Source organism: Ascaphus truei, chromosome 5 (assembly GCF_040206685.1).
Source record: "Ascaphus truei isolate aAscTru1 chromosome 5, aAscTru1.hap1, whole genome shotgun sequence".
NCBI classification, from domain to species: domain Eukaryota; kingdom Metazoa; phylum Chordata; class Amphibia; order Anura; family Ascaphidae; genus Ascaphus; species Ascaphus truei.
Genome location: NC_134487.1, coordinates 101943401 through 101963825, shown reverse-complemented (window position 1 = coordinate 101963825; position 20425 = coordinate 101943401). Strand labels below are relative to the sequence as shown.

Sequence of the window (20425 nt, the reverse complement as noted above, 5' to 3'; positions counted from 1 at the left end):
GTGAAAACTATGTTTAGTTTCACCATGCGCTTGTCGGCATCTTCCAAGGTGGTCCTTTGGGTATATTATGCACTTGTGAGTGATATAACAAAAGCCAAAAAGGTTTAGTGCTTCATCTAACTTACATATTATATATTTAAATACTTACCTGTTCATAAGCAAGGGTCATTTAGTTCAATTCGTTGGCCAAAGTATTTTAAGCCTACAACCACATCACTGTGTGGCCCATCTGTAGGTCCCAACACTGCTGCACCCGGAAAAAGCTCTCATAATCTCTCTAATGGAGGGAGAGCGGTCTTTAGTAGACTGGTCATGTGTGTGTTTTCATTTTGATATTTATATTCTCTACAGTACATCTCTGCTGCTGTGACCTCGGATTTAAAGGACAAGAACTAATCTAATCAAACTAATTCAGGAAGAGTGAGACACCGTTGTGTACATGCTTATATGCTTATTTAATCTGTGTATTATGTGAGTGCAATTATTTTTTTTCTACGTATAAGAACTAATCAGGACCTGTTTCTTATTAAAGAGGGCATACGGGCACTTTATAATGGACAGTACAACATATTGTAACTGTTATTATCATTCGCAGCTTTCATGAATTGATGTGTAATTTGTTAGTGCGTGAATTTTTAATTGGATGGATTTATTTATTGATGGTGCTTATTTTTTGTGGAAACAATATTAAGTATTTTTAGACTTTGCTAGCAACACATTATTATTATTATTATTATTATTATTATTAATGGTGATATTTTGCCAAAAAAATGTACAAAATTGCAAAATCTATGACTAATTTTGCAACATTCTTAGCCCTTAGAAGTCTGGCGAAAAGGTTTGCAAAAATGTGTAATTAAAACGATAAAAGTGGAATATTTTGCGAGTGCATTTTGTATAGGTTCACACCTCTAAGGCCGAGTCCATAGACGGACAGGCCGTGCTGAGGCGTGCGGACGCTCCGCGCTGAGCCCCTGCATCCTCAATGAGGATGCCTTGAGAGGGGGCTCACGCGAGCGTCCGCAGGCGTGCTAACGAGATGGAGGTTTCAGCCGAGCGCCAAGCTGTTTTTCAGCGCGCTGTCGGCTGAAAACCTCCAATCACAGCACAGCAGTGTCGACGTCACGGCGCCGTGACGTCGACGTCAGTGCGTCGCGGGCGATTGGCCCAGCGACGTCACTGCCCCGCCTCCAACCACCTCCCCCCGGCTCCGATCGCGCCCGCTGGCTCGCCTGTATGGGCATGAAATCGCCCAGATTTCAGCAGGCGAGCCTCAGCGTCAGCGCGGCTCGGATCACCTCACCCCTCTATGGCCCGGGCCTAATATATATAAATTTTTTCTTTATGCTTTTCATAATTTTCTAAAACTTCTGATAAGTGATAAAATGTGTATACGGGGTGCAGCCTTTTTCAGAGTAACACCCGCTAGATAAAGCCCATAGGGCAAACGTGGAGCAAAATATCTGTACCATACAGATGTAGCCAGACTCACCGTAGCCACGAGCACAGCAGCAAGAATCCACGGCACCGACTCCTATTGAAGTCATTAGGGTTTTTTTCTTTGATATATCTTGTGCACTCTTTTTGCCTCACAATTGCACCAATTTTGCCTTGATACATAGACCCCCATACAGTAGATGTAGATTTGGGTGCATCCTCAAATTTCACTATATTATCTTAAAAATATAGAGTTTTAAATTTGATTGGATAACAAGAACACAGCTAGGACTTGTACTGATCTATTTGTGTTCACTGTGCTTCCACAAAAAGATTTTATTTATCATTGCCATTCTGGATTCCTACTGTAAGCATGACGCCTTGTATGTCTCTGTGATAATAATAATAATAACATTTTCTTGTATAGCGCTGCTAGTTTTATGTAGTCCTTTACAGAGACATTTTCCAGGCAAAGGTCCCTGACGAGCTTACAATCTATGTTTTTGGTGCCTGAGGCACAGGGAGATAAAGTGACTTGCCCAAGGTCACAAGGAGCTGACACCGGGAATTGAACCAGGCTCCCCTGCTTCAAACTCTCAGTGTCTCTTAGGCCTTGTTCAGGGTGCCAGCTGCAGGAGTTGGAGGGAGGGCGGGACGGCGGCAGTGCAGCAGTTTGCTGGGCGATCTGTGTTTATCCCCCAGCAGACTTTTCAGCGTTGAGGAGGGGGAGGGGTTACACACGGCAGGTTAAGTATCGAGGTTACAGTCATGAAATCATTCTCAAGAATGATTTCATTGGCTGCCTAAGTCCCTGTGACGCTGCTGCAGCTCCAAAAAACGAAATTTTCGTTTATTGAAACTGTAGCCAGCTTCAACTCCTGGCTTCGGAGACAGGGCAGTTGCTACCCTGACAACCAGTATTCAAATTGAATACTTTGTTTCTCACGGCAGCACACACAGCAGCACGCCCTCCCTCCCTCCGAAGCCTGCACCCTGAACGAGGCCTTACTCACTGAGCTACTCCCACTCTCAATGATTTATCGTTGACATTCTGGATTCCTACAGTAAGCATGACGCCTTGTATTTGTCTCTGGTGATTTATAGTCTATCACAGTATTTCCATGCATTGTGTTGCAGGCGGAATATTTCTATGAGTTCCTGTCTCTTCGCTCTCTGGATAAAGGAATCATGGCTGATCCAACTGTAAACATGCCATTACTGGGAACTGTTCCACACAAAGCTTCAGGTTGGTCCTATTCATTATTTGGCGCACTAAGATATGTATTTCTATATATCATTAAGTTAATGAGTTTATTTGGAGATCATGACGATCAATGTATGTGTCGTTTAACCAAACAAATCTATGGAGATTACACAAACTCCAACACTGGTTTTCAAGCTCCAACACTGGGCCAAAAAGTTGTTCAAAAGCTAACATCAGGTGTATCAAATGGAAAAAGCTTACTGATATTAACAGAGATTTTCACTGCGAAACATGTGGTACTGTTTTTTGCTCCATGAAGGTACATAACCTCACACATACCTGCAACACTCAGCTCTTTGTGAAACACAGGTGACCAGAATATGCTTTTTGTGTTATTTGTAGATTGTTTTGCAAATTCCTGGAAAGTTGGTTCAGGTTCTTTATAATGATGCAATATATAATATAAGGTAATGTCAAACATAATAGTGAATGTATGATTAATGGTGTAACAGGTGACCAGTACTTTTAACATCTTTTACCTTCCGGGATCAATTCACTAGGCAGGACAACATTGGTGAATAAATGGGGTTTATTTGGGCAAGCACACAGACACACAAATATGCATATACAAGGGAGTACATACAAACTTGGAGTCTGGGGAGAGACACTAGCCTCAACTAGGTGCAGGGCGCCTGCTTCAGAAAGACTTACCTTGTCTGCTCCACGTCCAGGAACACACTGTACTCTTTTCTGGAGAGCCACCACGCTCTCCCCACTGGTTTCAGCGCCATCCAATTCTCAAAACTTGGTCTAAGAACTTGGACGCGAGACCTTGCTTCCAGCGCTTATACTCCACTTGGCTGAGCTGCTCCGGCACCTCTATGCTGAGCACCTGCCGGTCGTGTCACTGGACTAAGCCTGGAGCAAGTAAAATCTTGACCGCGTTCTCAGAACTTGGCCGCGTTCTTAGAACTTGGCCATGACTGTAGAACTTGTCCTCAGCTAGGCTAGGCTTCCCTGGCACCTCCGTACCCAGTGCTTTGCTATTCCGAGCATAGCACTTTTGATACTTTACAGGATGCTCTCCGTAAGCCTGTATGTCTGGTTCTCTGATCGGGCAGTCCCATTACATAGATTTTGGTGTTCTATGCCTAACATGGAACAGGGACTGCCGACCAACCAGCGCACGGATCGTAGTGCAGCCACCACTCACAGACGGGAGGCTTGGCTTGTTGCCCTTGTCAGAGGAGGGGGCGTACCGAGGGGCTCAGGTATCTGGTGAGTGGGAAATTCGAACTGGCCAATGGGAACCGTGCCTACGAGCAACGGCTTCCCCTTGCCAGCCCCATACCTCCCGCTGGGTAGGCTCCACAGCATCTGAGAAAACAAAGAGTCTCCCCCGTGGGGAGCCTTTGTCTCTGGACCTGGTTCTCCTCTCAACCAGGTCCACACCTCGCTATTTCCATCCTCCCTTTTGATCCATCATCTGTATGCAGACATCCTGGCTAATCGAATTACCAGGACTGCCTCCATAGAGATGAATTACACATACCTTTTTACAGGAAAATACATTTCTAAAACTTAGGCTTGAAAACGTGGGCTTGAAAACTTGGATTCTACAACTTGGTTTTAAGACATGCTCCTGCACTGTGATTTAAAACGTGGTTGCAGAACTTGCTGGCTGGGCAATGATGTTACATTGGGTTATTTTACTACTAAAATACACCGTCTTTATACATAGACGCGATCCCGCAAAACATGCACGATTCGCGGATGTATTTATAGAACAACCGGTAGAACTGATCAGCAACACTTTATACACATTCTAACCCTTTTTTCCCCCCAAAATCCACCTTAAACTCCTGTTCCCAAAGTCCCGGTTCTGTAGCTATTTCCCATTAGGGGTCTAAAACATTAAACAAAATTATGTACAGCGGCGCTACACTCTCTGTAAAATGGGTTTACTTGAGTTTGAGAGTTAGTGTAATGACGTGGGAAAGCTGGATGAAAGGGCAATGTAATGCTGACAGAAGGAAGACATTGTTTAATCAAATTCGAGCTTATTTAATTGGTAAACATTTCAGAAATAAATTCAGTAAAGCTTTGAATGTATTATAGCAATTATATAAGATGTCTGATGTTTGTTCTCTTGATGGGCCTGTCAAGAGGCATTGGCCTGCTTAATTCCTAGTAATGAACCCTGTCCATGAGTTTAGAATTGGGTGGATTTTACATGCATTTTAGAAAACTACAATACATTAGTAACGCAGACTCTCCCATGCCCAATCTCTGATCTCCATGCAATTATGATGATGTTGACAGTAATTTTGTTACTGCTATCATTAGTAAGAATTACACATGTTTTACACCTGTCATATAGAGTCACGAGAGACTGCACACATTTGACATAAATAGAGTAAGCATAGGGTAGCTCATTGCTTGTACTTTACTATATTGGCTAAGCTAGCGCCTCATTTACTAATGTTATCTTAATGGCGGACATGTGTTAATTTTGCTTCAAATCTGCCCTGATTACATCAGCCCCAATGTTTTCATGAACTGTGCTAGGAAAAGTAGTCACTAGAGGTTTTGCTAATGTTGTCTATGTGATAATGTTGTCTATGTAATATGGTCTATTTCTGTTATGCTGTACTACACACACTGAATAGAAAAGGCTATTTTTATTTTGCCTGTTTACAAGCTAAACAGGTATATAGTATGTTTATTCTGAGTATTGAATTTTCTATTTCTGTTTAGCATTTATGCTGGGAAAATCATAAAATAAGTGGATTATATACTTAATAGATATTGTTGGCTAAGTTTGTAAAATCTTATATGGACATTAGGACATTGCATTTAATAAACAACTTGCATGCGTGTTATCCACTGTTTTCACTTTTCTCGCTTACATTCAATATGTCTGAAATGGTATTAGCCACGGTTACCAAGATATTTAACATTCTGATGCATGAAACGCAAACCACAAGATTCATACATTGTGTAAGGGCATAAATTGACCCAAGACAAAATGTACTGTGCCAAACAGAAAATTATGTTATCTTAATGCATTTTGGTGGCTTTGATACAAGCTGTGTCTATATATACAGGCTAAATACCCTTATTACATTATATGCAATACTCATACATAGAAAAATAGAAATATTAGACTAGAAATGGTGATGTACCTATGTAAAAATATGTGTTAATATATCATGTGCAATACAGTACACTGTTTGGACTTGCAATTGCCTTTTTGGATTTCAAGGTGGCAGTATTGACAATGTAGAATATGTTCTGTATAGCATAGTACAGTATAATATTCTATATATTTCAAGTGATGTGTGGGCACCATTATAAGCTCCTTCGGTTGGGGATTCTTCCCTCCCTAAGTGTTTTTTCATGTTAGATCCTCTTACTGTACGTCATATATGGAATTTGATTCATTTGTAATTGTCTATATGCATGTACTGCAAAGCATATAACCCTGTTACATAGCAGAAGTAACTTGGGGCTTTACAGTTTCACGTAGTTTATGGGTATTAATTGTGTTGTGTTTTAGTTGTTCAGGTTGGGTTTCCATGCCTTGGTAATCAGGACGGCGTTGCAGCCTTTGAAGTCAATGTAATAATGATGAATTCGGAAGGAAACGTCATACTCCAAACACCACAGAATGCCATATTTTTCAAGACGTGTCAGCAAGGTAATTGAAAGATATACATTTGCAATTGTATAAGCAATTATCTTTTTAATGAATTTTTGCTAATGTAAGTCAATTCACACATAATTAATATATTACAGTATATATCAGTGTGCAAATAATCCAATTTTTGCTGAAACTGGTGTTGTCATAGATATCTGTACAGAAAATATTGAATGAATTATTAGTCTCTTTCTCATCCCTATTATACAGTATTATTTGAGAAAGATCAAACTAGAATATGCTACACAGAGGATGGATTCATGGAACTTTTATCTTCAATGAAGAATGGAGTTACTGGAGTCTTTTAACACAATCATGTAAAATAGATGGAACCAATAAACAAAACACAATTGTAGGATGTCCTGAGTGAGAAAATACCGGTTAATTTTATACTCGCCCCAAACTAGAAAATATGAGCGGTCAAGTACCTTAGCTTAATAGTAAAAAAAGGGTAATTGTGCAATACATAAAATGCCTTGTTAAAAATGCTTTGTCACGTACAAAAATTATATTTCTAAATAGAGTATTTTGGATTGCAGTTTTTGAGAGAAATTAACGTTTTTGTTGTTTCAGTGTAGCTGTATTTGCTCAGAACTGTGATATGCATCTTTTTTTTCTCTGTATCAAGCAAAATGTCCTGGAGGATGCAGAAATGGAGGTTTCTGCAATGAAAGACATGTCTGTGAGTGTCCTGATGGCTTTTATGGTCCACACTGTGAGAAAGGTAAGCCTATGCTTCTCTCCCAGACAAAAAAATAGCAGTCAATGTAATCACCTTCATCAAAAATAATTTGTAAAACACAAATGTACGATTCTACTCAGATGAGTCCAACACCTTTCTTATGCTGCTTTCGACATCAATCCCATGCCCTAGTCTTCAGCTAACACCAAAGAAACAGGAAGTTTATGTGACAAATCTAACATTGTGCCAACATCCATAATAGTATCAAATCATATTTGTTTCATAAAGAAGCACTGGAGATCAAATCTCATTACCAAATGCAATGCAGCTTCAAGTCACACTAATGGATTATGTCTCATAGAGTAAGTATGGGGTTATAGGCAGCACTCCAAAATATAACAAGAATATACTACGTTCGGTGCACAGGAACAAAAGGAGGGACCGTGAGCCCTCCCAAAACTAGGAGATATGGAAAATTGGGGTGTTCCCAGCACACAAAGAAATGATGACGATTCAGCACTGGAATATGCCATAAACATTGTATTGAAACAAATATATAAAATACAATGTAATAAATGCTGCAATAATGCTGTACTTAGGATCTTGTACACTAGGTGTACATACAATAAAAATATCTAGAATATAATTAAAACCTCCTGTTGGAGTCTTTGAAGGTTCTACCCATATATCTATATATCATAAGCTCTTTGTTGCTCCAATGGATTAAAGATATATGGACATTTACCAAGTAGGACATACATTAAAGCATAAAGTGCTATACATAATTTAGCTCACGTAAGGTTCAGGTATCTCAAGTTATATTCTAGATATTTTTATTGTGTATTTTATTAAATGTATATTTTACACTACAGAGCTTACTGTGCCGAGGTGCCTAAGGATGAAGCATTCAAAACAAGTACAGTAAGCTCTGTATTTCATAGAGACCATTGAGTTTATGCGCCAGAGTTTTTTCTTACCTTCCAATTTGTTTTATAGGGGAATCGAGACTCAGACTGCAGATCATTAACTTTCTTAAAGGACCCACCAACCCTTATGGTATGAAGTAACCTTAAAACAGATTATAATTTACACTTATTTCACTTTAGCGCCCCTTATTTTTTCACTATATGTACACATAGTCTGCATTATTATAGCATACCTTGTATTTTATATATCTGTTTCAATACAATGTTTATGGCATATTCCAGTGTTAAATCGTCATATTTTCTTTGTGTGCTGGGAACACCCCAATTTTCCATATCTCATAGAGTGAACAACATGGTAATTGCATCACTTTGATGATAGAAGGAACACAGGGCACAACGGATTTAGAATATCCAAACTCATTTATTGAGCCAACATGATAGTGTTGGCTCAATAAATGAGTTTGAATATTCTAAATCCGTTGTGCCCTGTGTTCCTTCTATCATCTACCCAGGACTGATCACAGGCTTTCGTACAAACATTGGAGCACCGGTAACTGTATCTATTTTTTTGTTCATATTTTGAGGTGTGCAGCATTTTTCTTATTTGTCTGGACAATTGCATCACTTTGACATGATTCATGGATCCTTAATTTGTCAGGAGTCCTGCACTTACAAAAAAAAATTCAGGAGCTCTACATTTACCCAGAGAGCTCAACTTTCACTGCTGCTTAGCTTAATCCAAACAAAAAAGCGTGGTATATTACGGTGTTGGATGTTGAAATAATATATTGTCTTTGAATCAGAAGCGCCTTTCTTTGATGTTACTTAAATATTTAAGTCCCAGTAAAGATGTGCTAAAGCTTAGCACCCTTTTGTGGATCTGGGCCTAAGTTCTTTCTTCCTCTACAATAGTAATGTCACATTTTATATACCTTTAAAAAAACCCCGAAGACTTCCAGGAAGGCGGCCGGGCAAGATGGCCACTGTGCGGGTGTGCTCGAGGAGAGAGACTCTCCGCACCCTCTGCCTCAGCCCAAGTAGGATCGGGCCTCTCGGAGGCAAGGTCACGGCACCGGAGCAGCTCCCGGAAGGTGGGGGGTAATAAATAATTAAGTAAAAAGCTTCAAAGCGGAGCCGATGGCCGTGGCTGCACGCCAGGGGATACGCTGACCTGCATCCGGAGTGGTGTGAGGACACCTGCGGTTGCTCCGGAGGGCGGGAGGCGCGCGGTGCTCGGCTGGCCCGGCTGCAGGGAATGTCCCTTCGGTGCACGCGCTGACAGGGGAGAGCTGGGAGGAGTCTCAATCTGCGTGTAAGTGCTGCAGGGGAGAGAAGGAGTGATCTCCAGAGGGCCCGCTCAGTGCACTGCAGATGGGGAAACCTCTCACGTGGACACTGGTAAGCCTCTAACCCCTGGGGAGCGAGGGACCCCCAGTGACACCAAAACAAGGTCCCCAGGCAAATTTGGAACTTTTGGGGGGTAAGCTTTAAATGACAGGAGTTACACCTGAAGATATGAGCAAGGAACATGTGCAGGACTGTTAATGTTAATGCTAGCATATAAATGCATGCGAGTGGTACAGAACTGGGGAATCCAAGGAATACTATGCTGAAGTAAGGCGGAAGATTAAACCTACTGCATCTAATCGCAATTGGTGACCTGCCAATCTGTTTTGAAGGGGAAGAATAAATATATACAAGTATATGTGGATGGATGTTTATTTATATACAGGTGTGCATGTGTCCAAAGATGTATTAAACCGCCTCCTCTAAGACTGGACATTTTACAGATAAATGGATAAATTCCTCCTGCAAACATCTTCAGATATGAAAAAAGGTATATTTAAAGCCAGCAAACCAGAAAAACGCAAAAAAAAAAAAAACCTAGCAAACACGGACGCTGAAAACGCAAGCGTTCAGCTTGAATCCATGTCAGAGGGGAACCTCATCAAAATCATCAGGAAGCTATCAACCCGATTGACCCGAAATTAGAGAAAATACAAAACTCTGATGAAGATGTCAAAATACAACTGTCTCAGCAGAGCGGAAGAATCTCGCAGGCTGAGCAAAGAATTTCAAACAAACAATGAAGACAATATAGCAGAACTAAAATTGCTGGTGCGGGAACTCACTCAGTCCAAAGAGCTGCTTAGAGCAAAGGGAGACGATCTCGAAAACACACCTAGAAGATGTCATCTGAGGTTTGTGGGAATACCTGAGAATATACCGCAGAACAAGCCATTTGCCATCGTGGCAGAAGAATTTCCTAAACCGTTAGGACTGGATCTGTGAGATCTTCTGCTTGCGTTCGACGGAGTACACAGAATCGGGCCTCTGAGGAATCCGGAGGAGAAAAGACCGCGGATGACAATTGCAAAGCTCACCAACTACATGGATAAGGAGAAAGTCCTACGCCACTACACGAAAAACGGACAGTTGTGAATACAGGACACCCCAGTTTACATTTTTCAAGACTTCTCTGCTGAGCTTTCCAGAAAGAGGAAGGAGTTCAGCAAAATATGCTCAGATTTGTTCAAGCAAGGTCGTGGATTTACCCTGGCCTATCCAGCGAAGTTAAAGCTTTTCACCCAGGAAGGGGTGGACATTTTTGACACTCCCAAAGATGCAGAAGCTTTCCTGACAGGACAAGTACGGAGACTATGGGTAAACCCCTATGACTCTAGAAATGTCTGTCAGGAGAGGATGGTTCCATGGGAGAGACCGCAATTTCTGATCTGCACTGTTATATATTATTGGCCCAGAGGGTTATGATCATATCAATCAATGGTCATTTTGATATCTGTGAACATCTTAATCTTTATTTTTCCTTAGTATAACACATCCTGTGTAGATGTAGGTTGATATAGTAATATTATTTGCTTTATATACGGTTAGAAAAAAAAAATCAAGTTGGAGGAGCACCCCCAGGCCCAACACTCTATTCGATTTTTCTATGTTATTTAAAATGCGAGTTAAGAAAGTTATCGAGGTTCGCTTGAGCCTCAGAGTTTGTTTGACGGTTCTAAACTTTCTGATGGCAATTGGGGTGGTTAATATAATCTTGGCTAATAGGGTACTACTAGAATGGATGGGAAATGGGACAGAGATGATCAGACACAATGATCATACTTATGGGTATTTAGGTACCTAATCCCAATTCAGACGATGTTATGGTAAAACTGGTCTCATGGAATGTTCGAGGGATAAATTTCCCCATTAAAAGGGCAAAAATACTATCACATTTGAATCAATTGAAGGCAGATATTGTTTTCTTATAGGAGACGTATATACTGCACCGACACACTTTATTCGAGCAAATACCCAGTATGTACCTGGCAGATACCTGGAATGTGCCGCTCCTCACCTCTGACAAGCCCCGTTGCGTTTGCCTTCCCAGCCTGGGTTCATGCCTGGCTGACGGGCAGCTGATCTGTTAAATGATAATGATTAGGATTTAATAGGCTGCAATGCTTCGCGTGTCTACCAGATGGCATAAATTCATAAATTGTAATGCAGTATATATATATATACTGTGCAGTATTGCAGCCAGCGGGAATAAAATGCTTCAATCCCTGCCTGGAAAATAACCCAATATACTCGGGCAGAAAACAGTCACAAACCTCAATACACCCGGGTATACCCGAATTCGTGGGACTAGCCGAGCTCGAATAAAGTGTGTCGCCAGTGTAACTAAATTAGAATATGACAAATTAAAAAGAGGGTGGGTTGGAGAGTGCATTGCAGCTCACTATAATAGTAAGAAAAGAGGTACTGCCATTCTGTTTAGGATAAATTTTAACTTGAAGATATTGAACAGTACACTCGACCCCGAGGGTAGATTTTTGCTAGTTAATTTTGTCCTAGAGAACAGCCCCATATTGCTATGTAATATCTATGCCCCCAATGTCTACTCTAAAGAGTTTTTTCTGGATATCATAAATGAAGTGGGGATGGAAGAGAACTCGTAAATTATTTTAGGAAGGGATTTCAATGTAACAGACAATTGGATAACGGCTACCTGTAGGTCTGTCGCACTAGGGAAAGGGCAAAAGATAGAAACTAAAACCATATTTACCACTCGATTTGATGTATATTAAGAAATCTCTGAGGCTGGTTGATGCTTGGAGGACTCTTCATCCCCTGAATAGGGAATACTCATTTTTCAGGTACACATGATTTTTTCTCACGTATATATTATTTGATGGTGGGGGGTTAACTTGCTTCCAAGGGTCAAATCCACACACATTGAGAATATAGTACTATCAGATCATACCCCAATATGCATAGACCTCGAAGTAGGGAAGAAGCTGCCAACGCAGAGGGTATGGAGATTCCTGAGTATACTAACCAGTAGACCATATTTTCGGGATTTTCTAGTGGAAACATTGAAGGCCTATGCTGACAACAATAAACAACACATAGAATAACCCAGTCTTGTTTTGGGAAACAGGGAAGGCAGTGATGAGGGGTGAAATCATTGGCTTCTCCATAAGATGCAATAGAACGCTTAACAAGAAATTCATACTAGCAAATGAAAACCTAACTAAAGCATACAATGAATACAAAACAAATCCCTCACCTACCCATAAACACATTTTTATATTAAAAAATTAGGAATTTGAATTGATAGTCCAGGAAAGAGAAGATGCCAACCTTAGTTATTTGACATCTGGGAGACTCCTGGCCAACCTAGTTAGAGGCTCCAGACCGCAGAACCTCATTAGTTCAATAAGAGATAGAAACTTAGGAAAGTTTTCACCTCTCCAGAGGATATAGCCAAACAATGAGAATTTTTTATTAGGACAATTATTCCCCAAAAAAGTATTTCCTCCCAAAATAAGGAGACTTTTTGGAGTAAAATCTTGCCCCAAAAAATCTCAGATCAAGCACGAGCAGATTTGAATAATACAATCCAGGAAACTGAGGTTCAAAAGGCAATCAATACCATAAAATGTTTAAAAGCTCCAGGGCCAGATGGTTTTGCAGCTGAATTCTATAAGACACTGGGTGAGAATGTGGTAGACCCTTTAATGAGACTATTCAACTGTTTATTAAATGGTGATGAATGCCCTAGTAGCTTAATGCAGACAGATATCAAAGTAATTCATAAGGCGGGCAGAAGCCCAGTTGATGTGGCCTCATATAGACCAATTTCGTTACTAAACATTCATTATAAATTATATGCAAAAGTTCTGGCCAAAAAATTAAAGGTCTATCTACCATCTGTAATATTCCCAGACCAAACTGGGTTGATATGCGGAAGAAACCCTACTTCAAATATTAGGAAAGTGTTGGCTGTGATCCAACAGGTACAAAATAACATGACTAAAGTGTCCCCATGCCTTCTCAGTCTGGATGCTGAGAAGGCCTTTGATATGGTAGTGTGGGATCATTTATATACCACGTTACAGAAATGTGGGATTGTGGGTGAATTTGAGAATGTTATTAAAAGGGATTTATACCACCTCAAGAGCTAGGGTTTTTGCGGGCACCTTCACTTCACAAATATTCGATTTCAAGATAGGGATTAGACAGGGTTGCCCTCTATATCTCCTCTACTGTTTGCCATCACCCTGGAACCCTTCTATCTATTTGAGAAGTTGTCAAAAATTGGGATTAGGGTTTAGGATAGGGAAGACTGAGATTAGGATTGCCATTTATGCGGACGACACTTTATTGTTCATTAACAGACCCAAAATCGCCTTCCCTGTTATTCTGGAGACGTTAGATATTTTTGATCAATTTTCCGGCTAAAAAAATAAATATTACAAAATTGGAATAAACATTGGAATAAACAAAACACAGATATGGCAAGAAAAATGCCCTTTTATAATAGCAGCTAGCAGTATAAAATACCTGGGAATATTGATCCAGTCAAATCTAAAAAAATATATATGATATTTATATTAGTGCTGGTATAGCCAAACTATGCAAATATCTCAGTATTTGGAAAACTTTGCCACTAAGTATGCTTGGGCGGATAGGTCTTAAAAATGACAGGTATTCCAAGAATGTATTATTTAATAAGGATGTTACCACTAATATTTAAAACCAGAGACAGCACATAAAACACAGACAAAGCTCAGTTTTAGCACATCCAGTGAAAATCATACACGGTACAGTGCCTAAATATATATGTATAAATATCTATAAAACTGAGCTTTGTCTGTGTTTTATGTGCTGTCTCTGGTTTTAAATATATATTGCCATGCTCAGTAGCACTCCTCTGTGACACTCATATGCTTATATATATGTTGTGGTTATTTTGGGGGTTCAATAGGAGCTTGTTAGGTGTCCAGTATATGTTACCACTAATACTAAGAAAAAGATATTCACAACAATTTAATAGAGAGATATCAAGTTTTATTTGGGGAGGTAAGAAACATAGAATCAGTCTGGCAAAACTGAAATTACATAAAGATACAGGAGGTTGTTCCCTCCCCAGACCTCAAAGTTTAATTCTATATCTCTGTTCAAAATAGCAAGAGAATGGCTAATGAACATGCACGCTTTGGTGCTCCCTGTGATAGAGAGAGATATTGCTGCTCCAATAGCCGTATCATCCCTTACACAAATTTGAGATCAAAGTATACCAGAAGCAGTTAGAAACAATATATTGTTCGGAGACACAAGGACAGCTTGCAAGAAACTCCTGTGCCTTTTAAAGGAACCCAAAGCACTGATAAAATACTTACCATTAGTAGGAAATCCAGATTTCCAGGTGGGCAACGAATGTAGTTTTTAGAGAATGGGAATCTATGGGGTTATGTAAACTGTATCAATTCTATAGTATACAGTAGAGAGGGGCGCAGTGCTTTCCTTTCAGGAAGCACAGATAGAGTTAAATATTCCTGCAGGCAATTTTTTTGGCAAATATGCAACTTAAACACTATATATTTCTATTATCAGTCTAAGGCAGGGGTGCGCAAAGTGGTGGGCGCTAGATTCTCTGCCGGGGAGGGGGGTGTAGCTGTTACAGAGGCCCCGCGCTTAAAATAAATGCCAGGGATCGTGTGATGCCTCTATAAATTCTTATCTTACCTTGGTTCCAACTACGCGTCTCCATGGCAACCGGCATCAAATGATGCTGGAGCCGTGCAGAGAGGGGGGAAGGCGCAAGCCGGAGGGGAGAGGGAAAGGGGGGCGCATGATGGTAAGTTTGCGCACCTCTGGTCTAAGGTTTTTGAATGTGGAAGTATAGATTTTTTTTAAAAAAATTTAAACCAGATCCCTTATTTAAATTTAAAATTCGACACATACAGTATATAAACTTCTCAGAAGTTGAGGAGATCTAATAATTTGGGAGGGCCTCATAGCCAATTGGACGAGAGATTTCCCAGACTGGAATTTAATTTTGCAGTCATTTAATAGGCTGAGGAGAGCAACTCCAGCAGCACATTTGCATGAAATGCAATTTAAGATTCTCAACAGAGCCTATATTAGCCCGGCACAATGAAACATTTTTAGACAAGATATCCAGCAACTGCCCTTAAATGTGGATTAGCCCGGCACAATGAAACATTTTTAGACAAGATATCCAGCAACTATCCAGCAACTGCCCTAAATGTGGATGTGTTGATGTCAAGTTTTTGCATTGTATATGGGACTGTGGCAAAATCAGATATTTCTGGATAAAATCACCCAACTACTGAGCAGGCTGTTAACAGGAAGATAAATACAGATTATAGGCCCTTTTTGTTTGGGGTCATGACCCCCTGGTTTACTCGTCCAAACCCAGACCAAACCTTGATAGATCTCATTCTTCTTTCGGCAAAAAAATGTGTATTATGGACTGTTGGATTAGATCCAGCTCCTGCTCCATTTCTCAATTGACAACACAAACGAATAGATCAATAACTATGTTCAGATGGGAAGTATACTATGAAAATGTGCCTAACAGAGAATAATTAATCCATAGATGGATTGCATTTACAGGAAGTGATCGACAAATGCAAGGTTCTGGGTCAAGGGCGCTAAACAACTATCTAGATGGAGGCTGTATACAGTCCTGATTTACAATAATTGTACAAATTCAAACTACGGCTGCTCAGGAGTTGGGTCAATGATGGTTTTGGTCTTTTGCTTATGTTTATCTGCTTGGATTAATGCATGTCCCTGTTCCTACCATGGTCTGTAAACCCCTTAGAAGCCATCACTGTTTTGTTTAAAATTTTGTTTTAATGTTGGTATGTTTATGGTTTTATCTTTTATTTTATAATCTTCTATAAAGAGAAAAAATATATATATACGAGAAAATGTGTAAGAAGTCAGGCCTCACAGATCTGACAGAAAATTTAAATATTTGGAATCAATATATTGTGTGGCTTTCCATGTAAACAATGTACAGTAGGCATGCATTTTTCTTTATATGATGCTTTGTTTCAATGTTTATGTCAATCTACAATAAAGAATCATTTAATAAAAAAATTAAATAAATAAAAGAAGCCTAATCTGTAGCACATCTCTTCTTTTGGATTGGGATGCCATACTACTAAACATGAGGCTAGGTTTAACCCTTAGAGTGCTCAGAAACGTAGCCACTACGTCATGGGATCTGGCAATCTAGGGGCTCCATGGCATGGTAGCTACGTCATAAACTACTTCCTCGTTTTTGATGGGGAGATTGCTTTCGGCACTCCTGTGGAGTGTAGAACACGGTCTAACAAGAAGAGGAGTGGACTTCTCTTCCGTTCCATCATCAGTGACTGAGTGATCACAGAGTGCCTGAGGGGCTGTGGCACTCTGCTGCCGCGGCACTCCGGCACTCATATGGTTGTAATATCACCCTTAACATCACTTAATACAATTTCAAGCTCGGAACGCCATTTACAGTGTGAGTAGCTTTTGACCAGAATGCAAAGTCCTACTTTTGAGCCATACAATGAGCTACTTCTGAAATGGCACAGAGCTAAGCTTGTCATGCAATAGATAATTGTTGGGAGCCTCATAATACATGTGGTTAGTATTGGTCAAATGGTCTTTAAAATCATTGGTAAGACTGTTTATTATTGCAGAACAGCACAATGCTTTAACACGAGAGCAAATATCGTTTGATATAATTTTTGTAAAGAGTGGTGAATTTCTGGTATAGTCTCCAATCAGAGGTAGTACAGACTCTGTAAGGAAATACAAAAATGCTAGGAATGAATAGACACGTTATCCTAAATATTAAAGAAACCAAAGGATCTAAGGTTTCACAATGGATAGCAGACTTAGTACACCAAGTAGGAGAAGTGGTTCTTACAGTTGCAGCGGCCATTATTTTAACAAATCACAGCACCGTTTTCGTGTGCGCTGCTGTATTCCACGCGGCATTAACGCGGCCAATCGCCCCAGGCACACGTGTTTATCGCGGTTGTTTTGTTTGAATTTCATGGATTGTGTGCAATTAAATGCAATGACATTATGGAATTGTAATGTGTACAGTACTGTGCTACTGTGTCAATTTCAGGTGTTTAAAAGCCACAAAACTAAAATGCCATTTTCTGCACTCGTCTACACTCGCTTCTTAAGGCGGTACGGTTGGAAGAAATCGCGCGCCATGACGTGGGTATTCTGAGGTATACACCACGTGATTTGTTAAAATAATGGCCGCTGCATCTGTATCTGCCATCAATGTTCTTTCTTTCTACGTCATGTTATACTTATGCTATACAGAAAGGTAGTGGTCATTATTTTAAGAAAGATGTGAAAGTTCAGGTATGCAATGGAACCAATATTAACTCAGTAATACCAACTACTGTACCATTCCACTTTGACACTTGATAGGGTTATCTGTTAAATTAATGATAAAGCATTAGTATAGAAGCAGCGTTATGACTAGTTTCAGTACCTAACAACTGCACTATTCATCACATTCACTTGTTTCTTATGGTCACGCTTTTACCCTGATCTCCATTATACCAATACCAATTTTTCATGTTCCCTCAATCTTGTTTTTTTCCTTCTATTTATAACCACATCTTTTCTGTCTCTTGCGGATGATTCTGAACTGTCTCAATATCTGTGGCTTGAAGATATTTGATTAAAAAAAGAAAAGAAATTTGGAAAGGCAAACCCATGTTTTGTCATTTGTTATTGTCAACAAAAAAACTGGATTGAGTAAGAAACAATGTGCTGGCCAAAAGCAACCCCTTTTTATAACATTGCTAGACAGTTTCCAATAACAGTGGTTGCAAAAAAATGCAGCTTGTGTGTTTGCATAGGGGCATGTCGGATACAATCTAACAATGACAACGTTATAGAAGCAACCCTGTTAGGAAGGAAAGGTACCTCAGCATTTACAGTACTATCCAAGTTCAATGCACTACCTTTCCCAGCATGGCAAGACATTGAGCATTCTTGTCATTCTGAGATGTTCAGGCTCTTTTAAATTCCTGATGGGAAGAGAAACTGGATTAAATTAAAAAGATGGCCCTGAAGTTATCCCCAGATGGCACCACTTAACTCTTTAAAGATTGGCACAGATATGAATGAGTCATAATCCTCTTACATTCAGAGGTTCTCATAAATCTGCTGCAAACCAAAACATCAATTCAGACAGCTGTGTAATTAACATCGCACTCTCTTTGTCAGATTCAGAGGGGGGTGAATAAAATGAAGTGATGCAGGGGTCTGCACTCGCTTCCTCTCTCCCTCTCTCTATGTTTGTATTTCTCTCAAAGGGTCTCCCAGTGTGTGAATAATACATGTTTTTTTAAACTGGCACACCCCCTGGGTTAGGTCATACAATGAAGACATGACTGCTGCTTTGCAGGGATATGAACGAACACCTACAGTATGAAGTCTTACTGTGCACTGTTGGCCATCCAGTTTCAGAGAGGGTAGTCTGTAGCAGTTACTGTAAGTGGTTGACAGTGCTCATTTAGAAGTATTATGGAAGGGGAGCATGCAGGGAGGGAAAGGGAGGTTAAAGCAATTAACATTGCTGCATTAGGGGCCTGCAGCATCTTTGTGCCTGTTGACTGGAGCATCCATGCTTGTGCTTCCATATAGTATTAAAGAAGAACAAAAGACAGAGAACCCCAATGCTACATCCAACATGACAAATCATACAGTTAGATAGTTATCTGTTCTTCTCTCATAAGTGAGGGTTTGAGTTTACAAGGTGTGTGTGTGTAGATTGTATTAAAGAGACACAGATATGAAGACAACTGCATTGCTGTGTTCTCTTTCCATTGTCCTGCTGTAGCTCTCTGCATGCCACGGTGTACGAATGGTGGACTATGTGTCACTCCTGGATTGTGCATCTGTCCACCTGGCTATTATGGCATCAACTGTGATAAAGGTACCAATATTGGAAGACATTAGCTATATTTTTTATTTTTATTTATAAAAATGTTTTACCAGGAAGTAATACATTGAGAGTTACCTCTCGTTTTCAAGTATGTCCTGGGCACAGAGTTATAAAAAATACATGGTTACATTAAAAGAACAGGGTTATACAGTGAATTCACAGACATTTCATGGACAGATAGAGTTGGAAAATTGGGTACAGGGGATAAAGGGCTTATGAGTTTCAGATGGAAATAGAGCAGCTTTAACACCACTTTAACATCAACCCACATCAGCGAACGGCAGCAAACGGCTCACACCCTTTGGCTGCCCTTCAGCTGCGCCAAAGACTGTGCACCTTTGGGGCAACGCAGATGTACGCTGGGGTGACTAGGATTGAATCTGATGCATCTGTGAACAAAAAGATCTTTCCTTTTTGTCCCCATGGCTCATTAATAATATTGCAGGTCATGTTCATGACCCACAGAAATATATCCTATGACAGCGGTTTACCTGTTACATGCAATGATTTTTACGGTGCATAACCTTATATATTTTAGTTGTTTTAGAATATATTTGCACTTAAAAGATTATTCACCACAAAGCACTAGTTCTGCCAGAGCAAACGGCTCCACCCTGCTCAGATTAGCCCCCCCCCCCCCAAATTAGGAGTATTGAGGAAATAATATTGAAAATTTTGGGTTTTTTTGGCTATATACTGTATACACACACACACACACACACACACACACACACACACACCACAAAATAGGTGATCATTACCACATGGGCCTGAAGGTAAACTTCCTAAAAACATAGATAGTTGAAATTAAATATCTTTTAGAGGTCAATATTTTCAACCATTACAATGTAAACGTTTCCAAAGAATCAATGCTTAACAACTGAAAACCAAGCATTTCAGTGAAGAATTTCAGAATACAAGAAAACACGAATTATTATACCGACCTCTTACCAATTACACTATTACTCACTGAGGATTATGGACACTTGCATCCCCTATGCACGTCTACTGTCTAGCATCAGTTCCTACAAAGCCCTGGGTTCTTTGTGCATCACTAAAGGGTTCCCTGCAATCTTCAGGTCATTTGAAAACTGTACCAAATACAGAACGCTTTACAATACATCTGATATCCGACACACTATTAGAGAGGGTTGGGGTTCCTTACAATGCATCTGATCTC

The 20425-nt window shown here is 40.0% G+C and overlaps 1 protein-coding gene across 2 annotated transcripts in view; it reads left to right on the top strand.

Moving 5' to 3' along the window:
- Positions 1 to 20425, top strand: part of WIF1 (Wnt inhibitory factor 1) — a 91291-nt gene that overhangs the window by 53245 nt on the left and 17621 nt on the right. The window contains exons 3-6 of one of the 2 annotated variants that reach the window (XM_075598946.1): positions 2575 to 2683; positions 6201 to 6341; positions 6970 to 7065; positions 19141 to 19236. In XM_075598946.1, the coding sequence (XP_075455061.1) occupies positions 2575 to 2683; positions 6201 to 6341; positions 6970 to 7065; positions 19141 to 19236 (442 nt within the window). The remainder of the gene's footprint in view (positions 1 to 2574; positions 2684 to 6200; positions 6342 to 6969; positions 7066 to 19140; positions 19237 to 20425) is intronic. The other variant, XM_075598947.1, reaches the window with a different exon arrangement.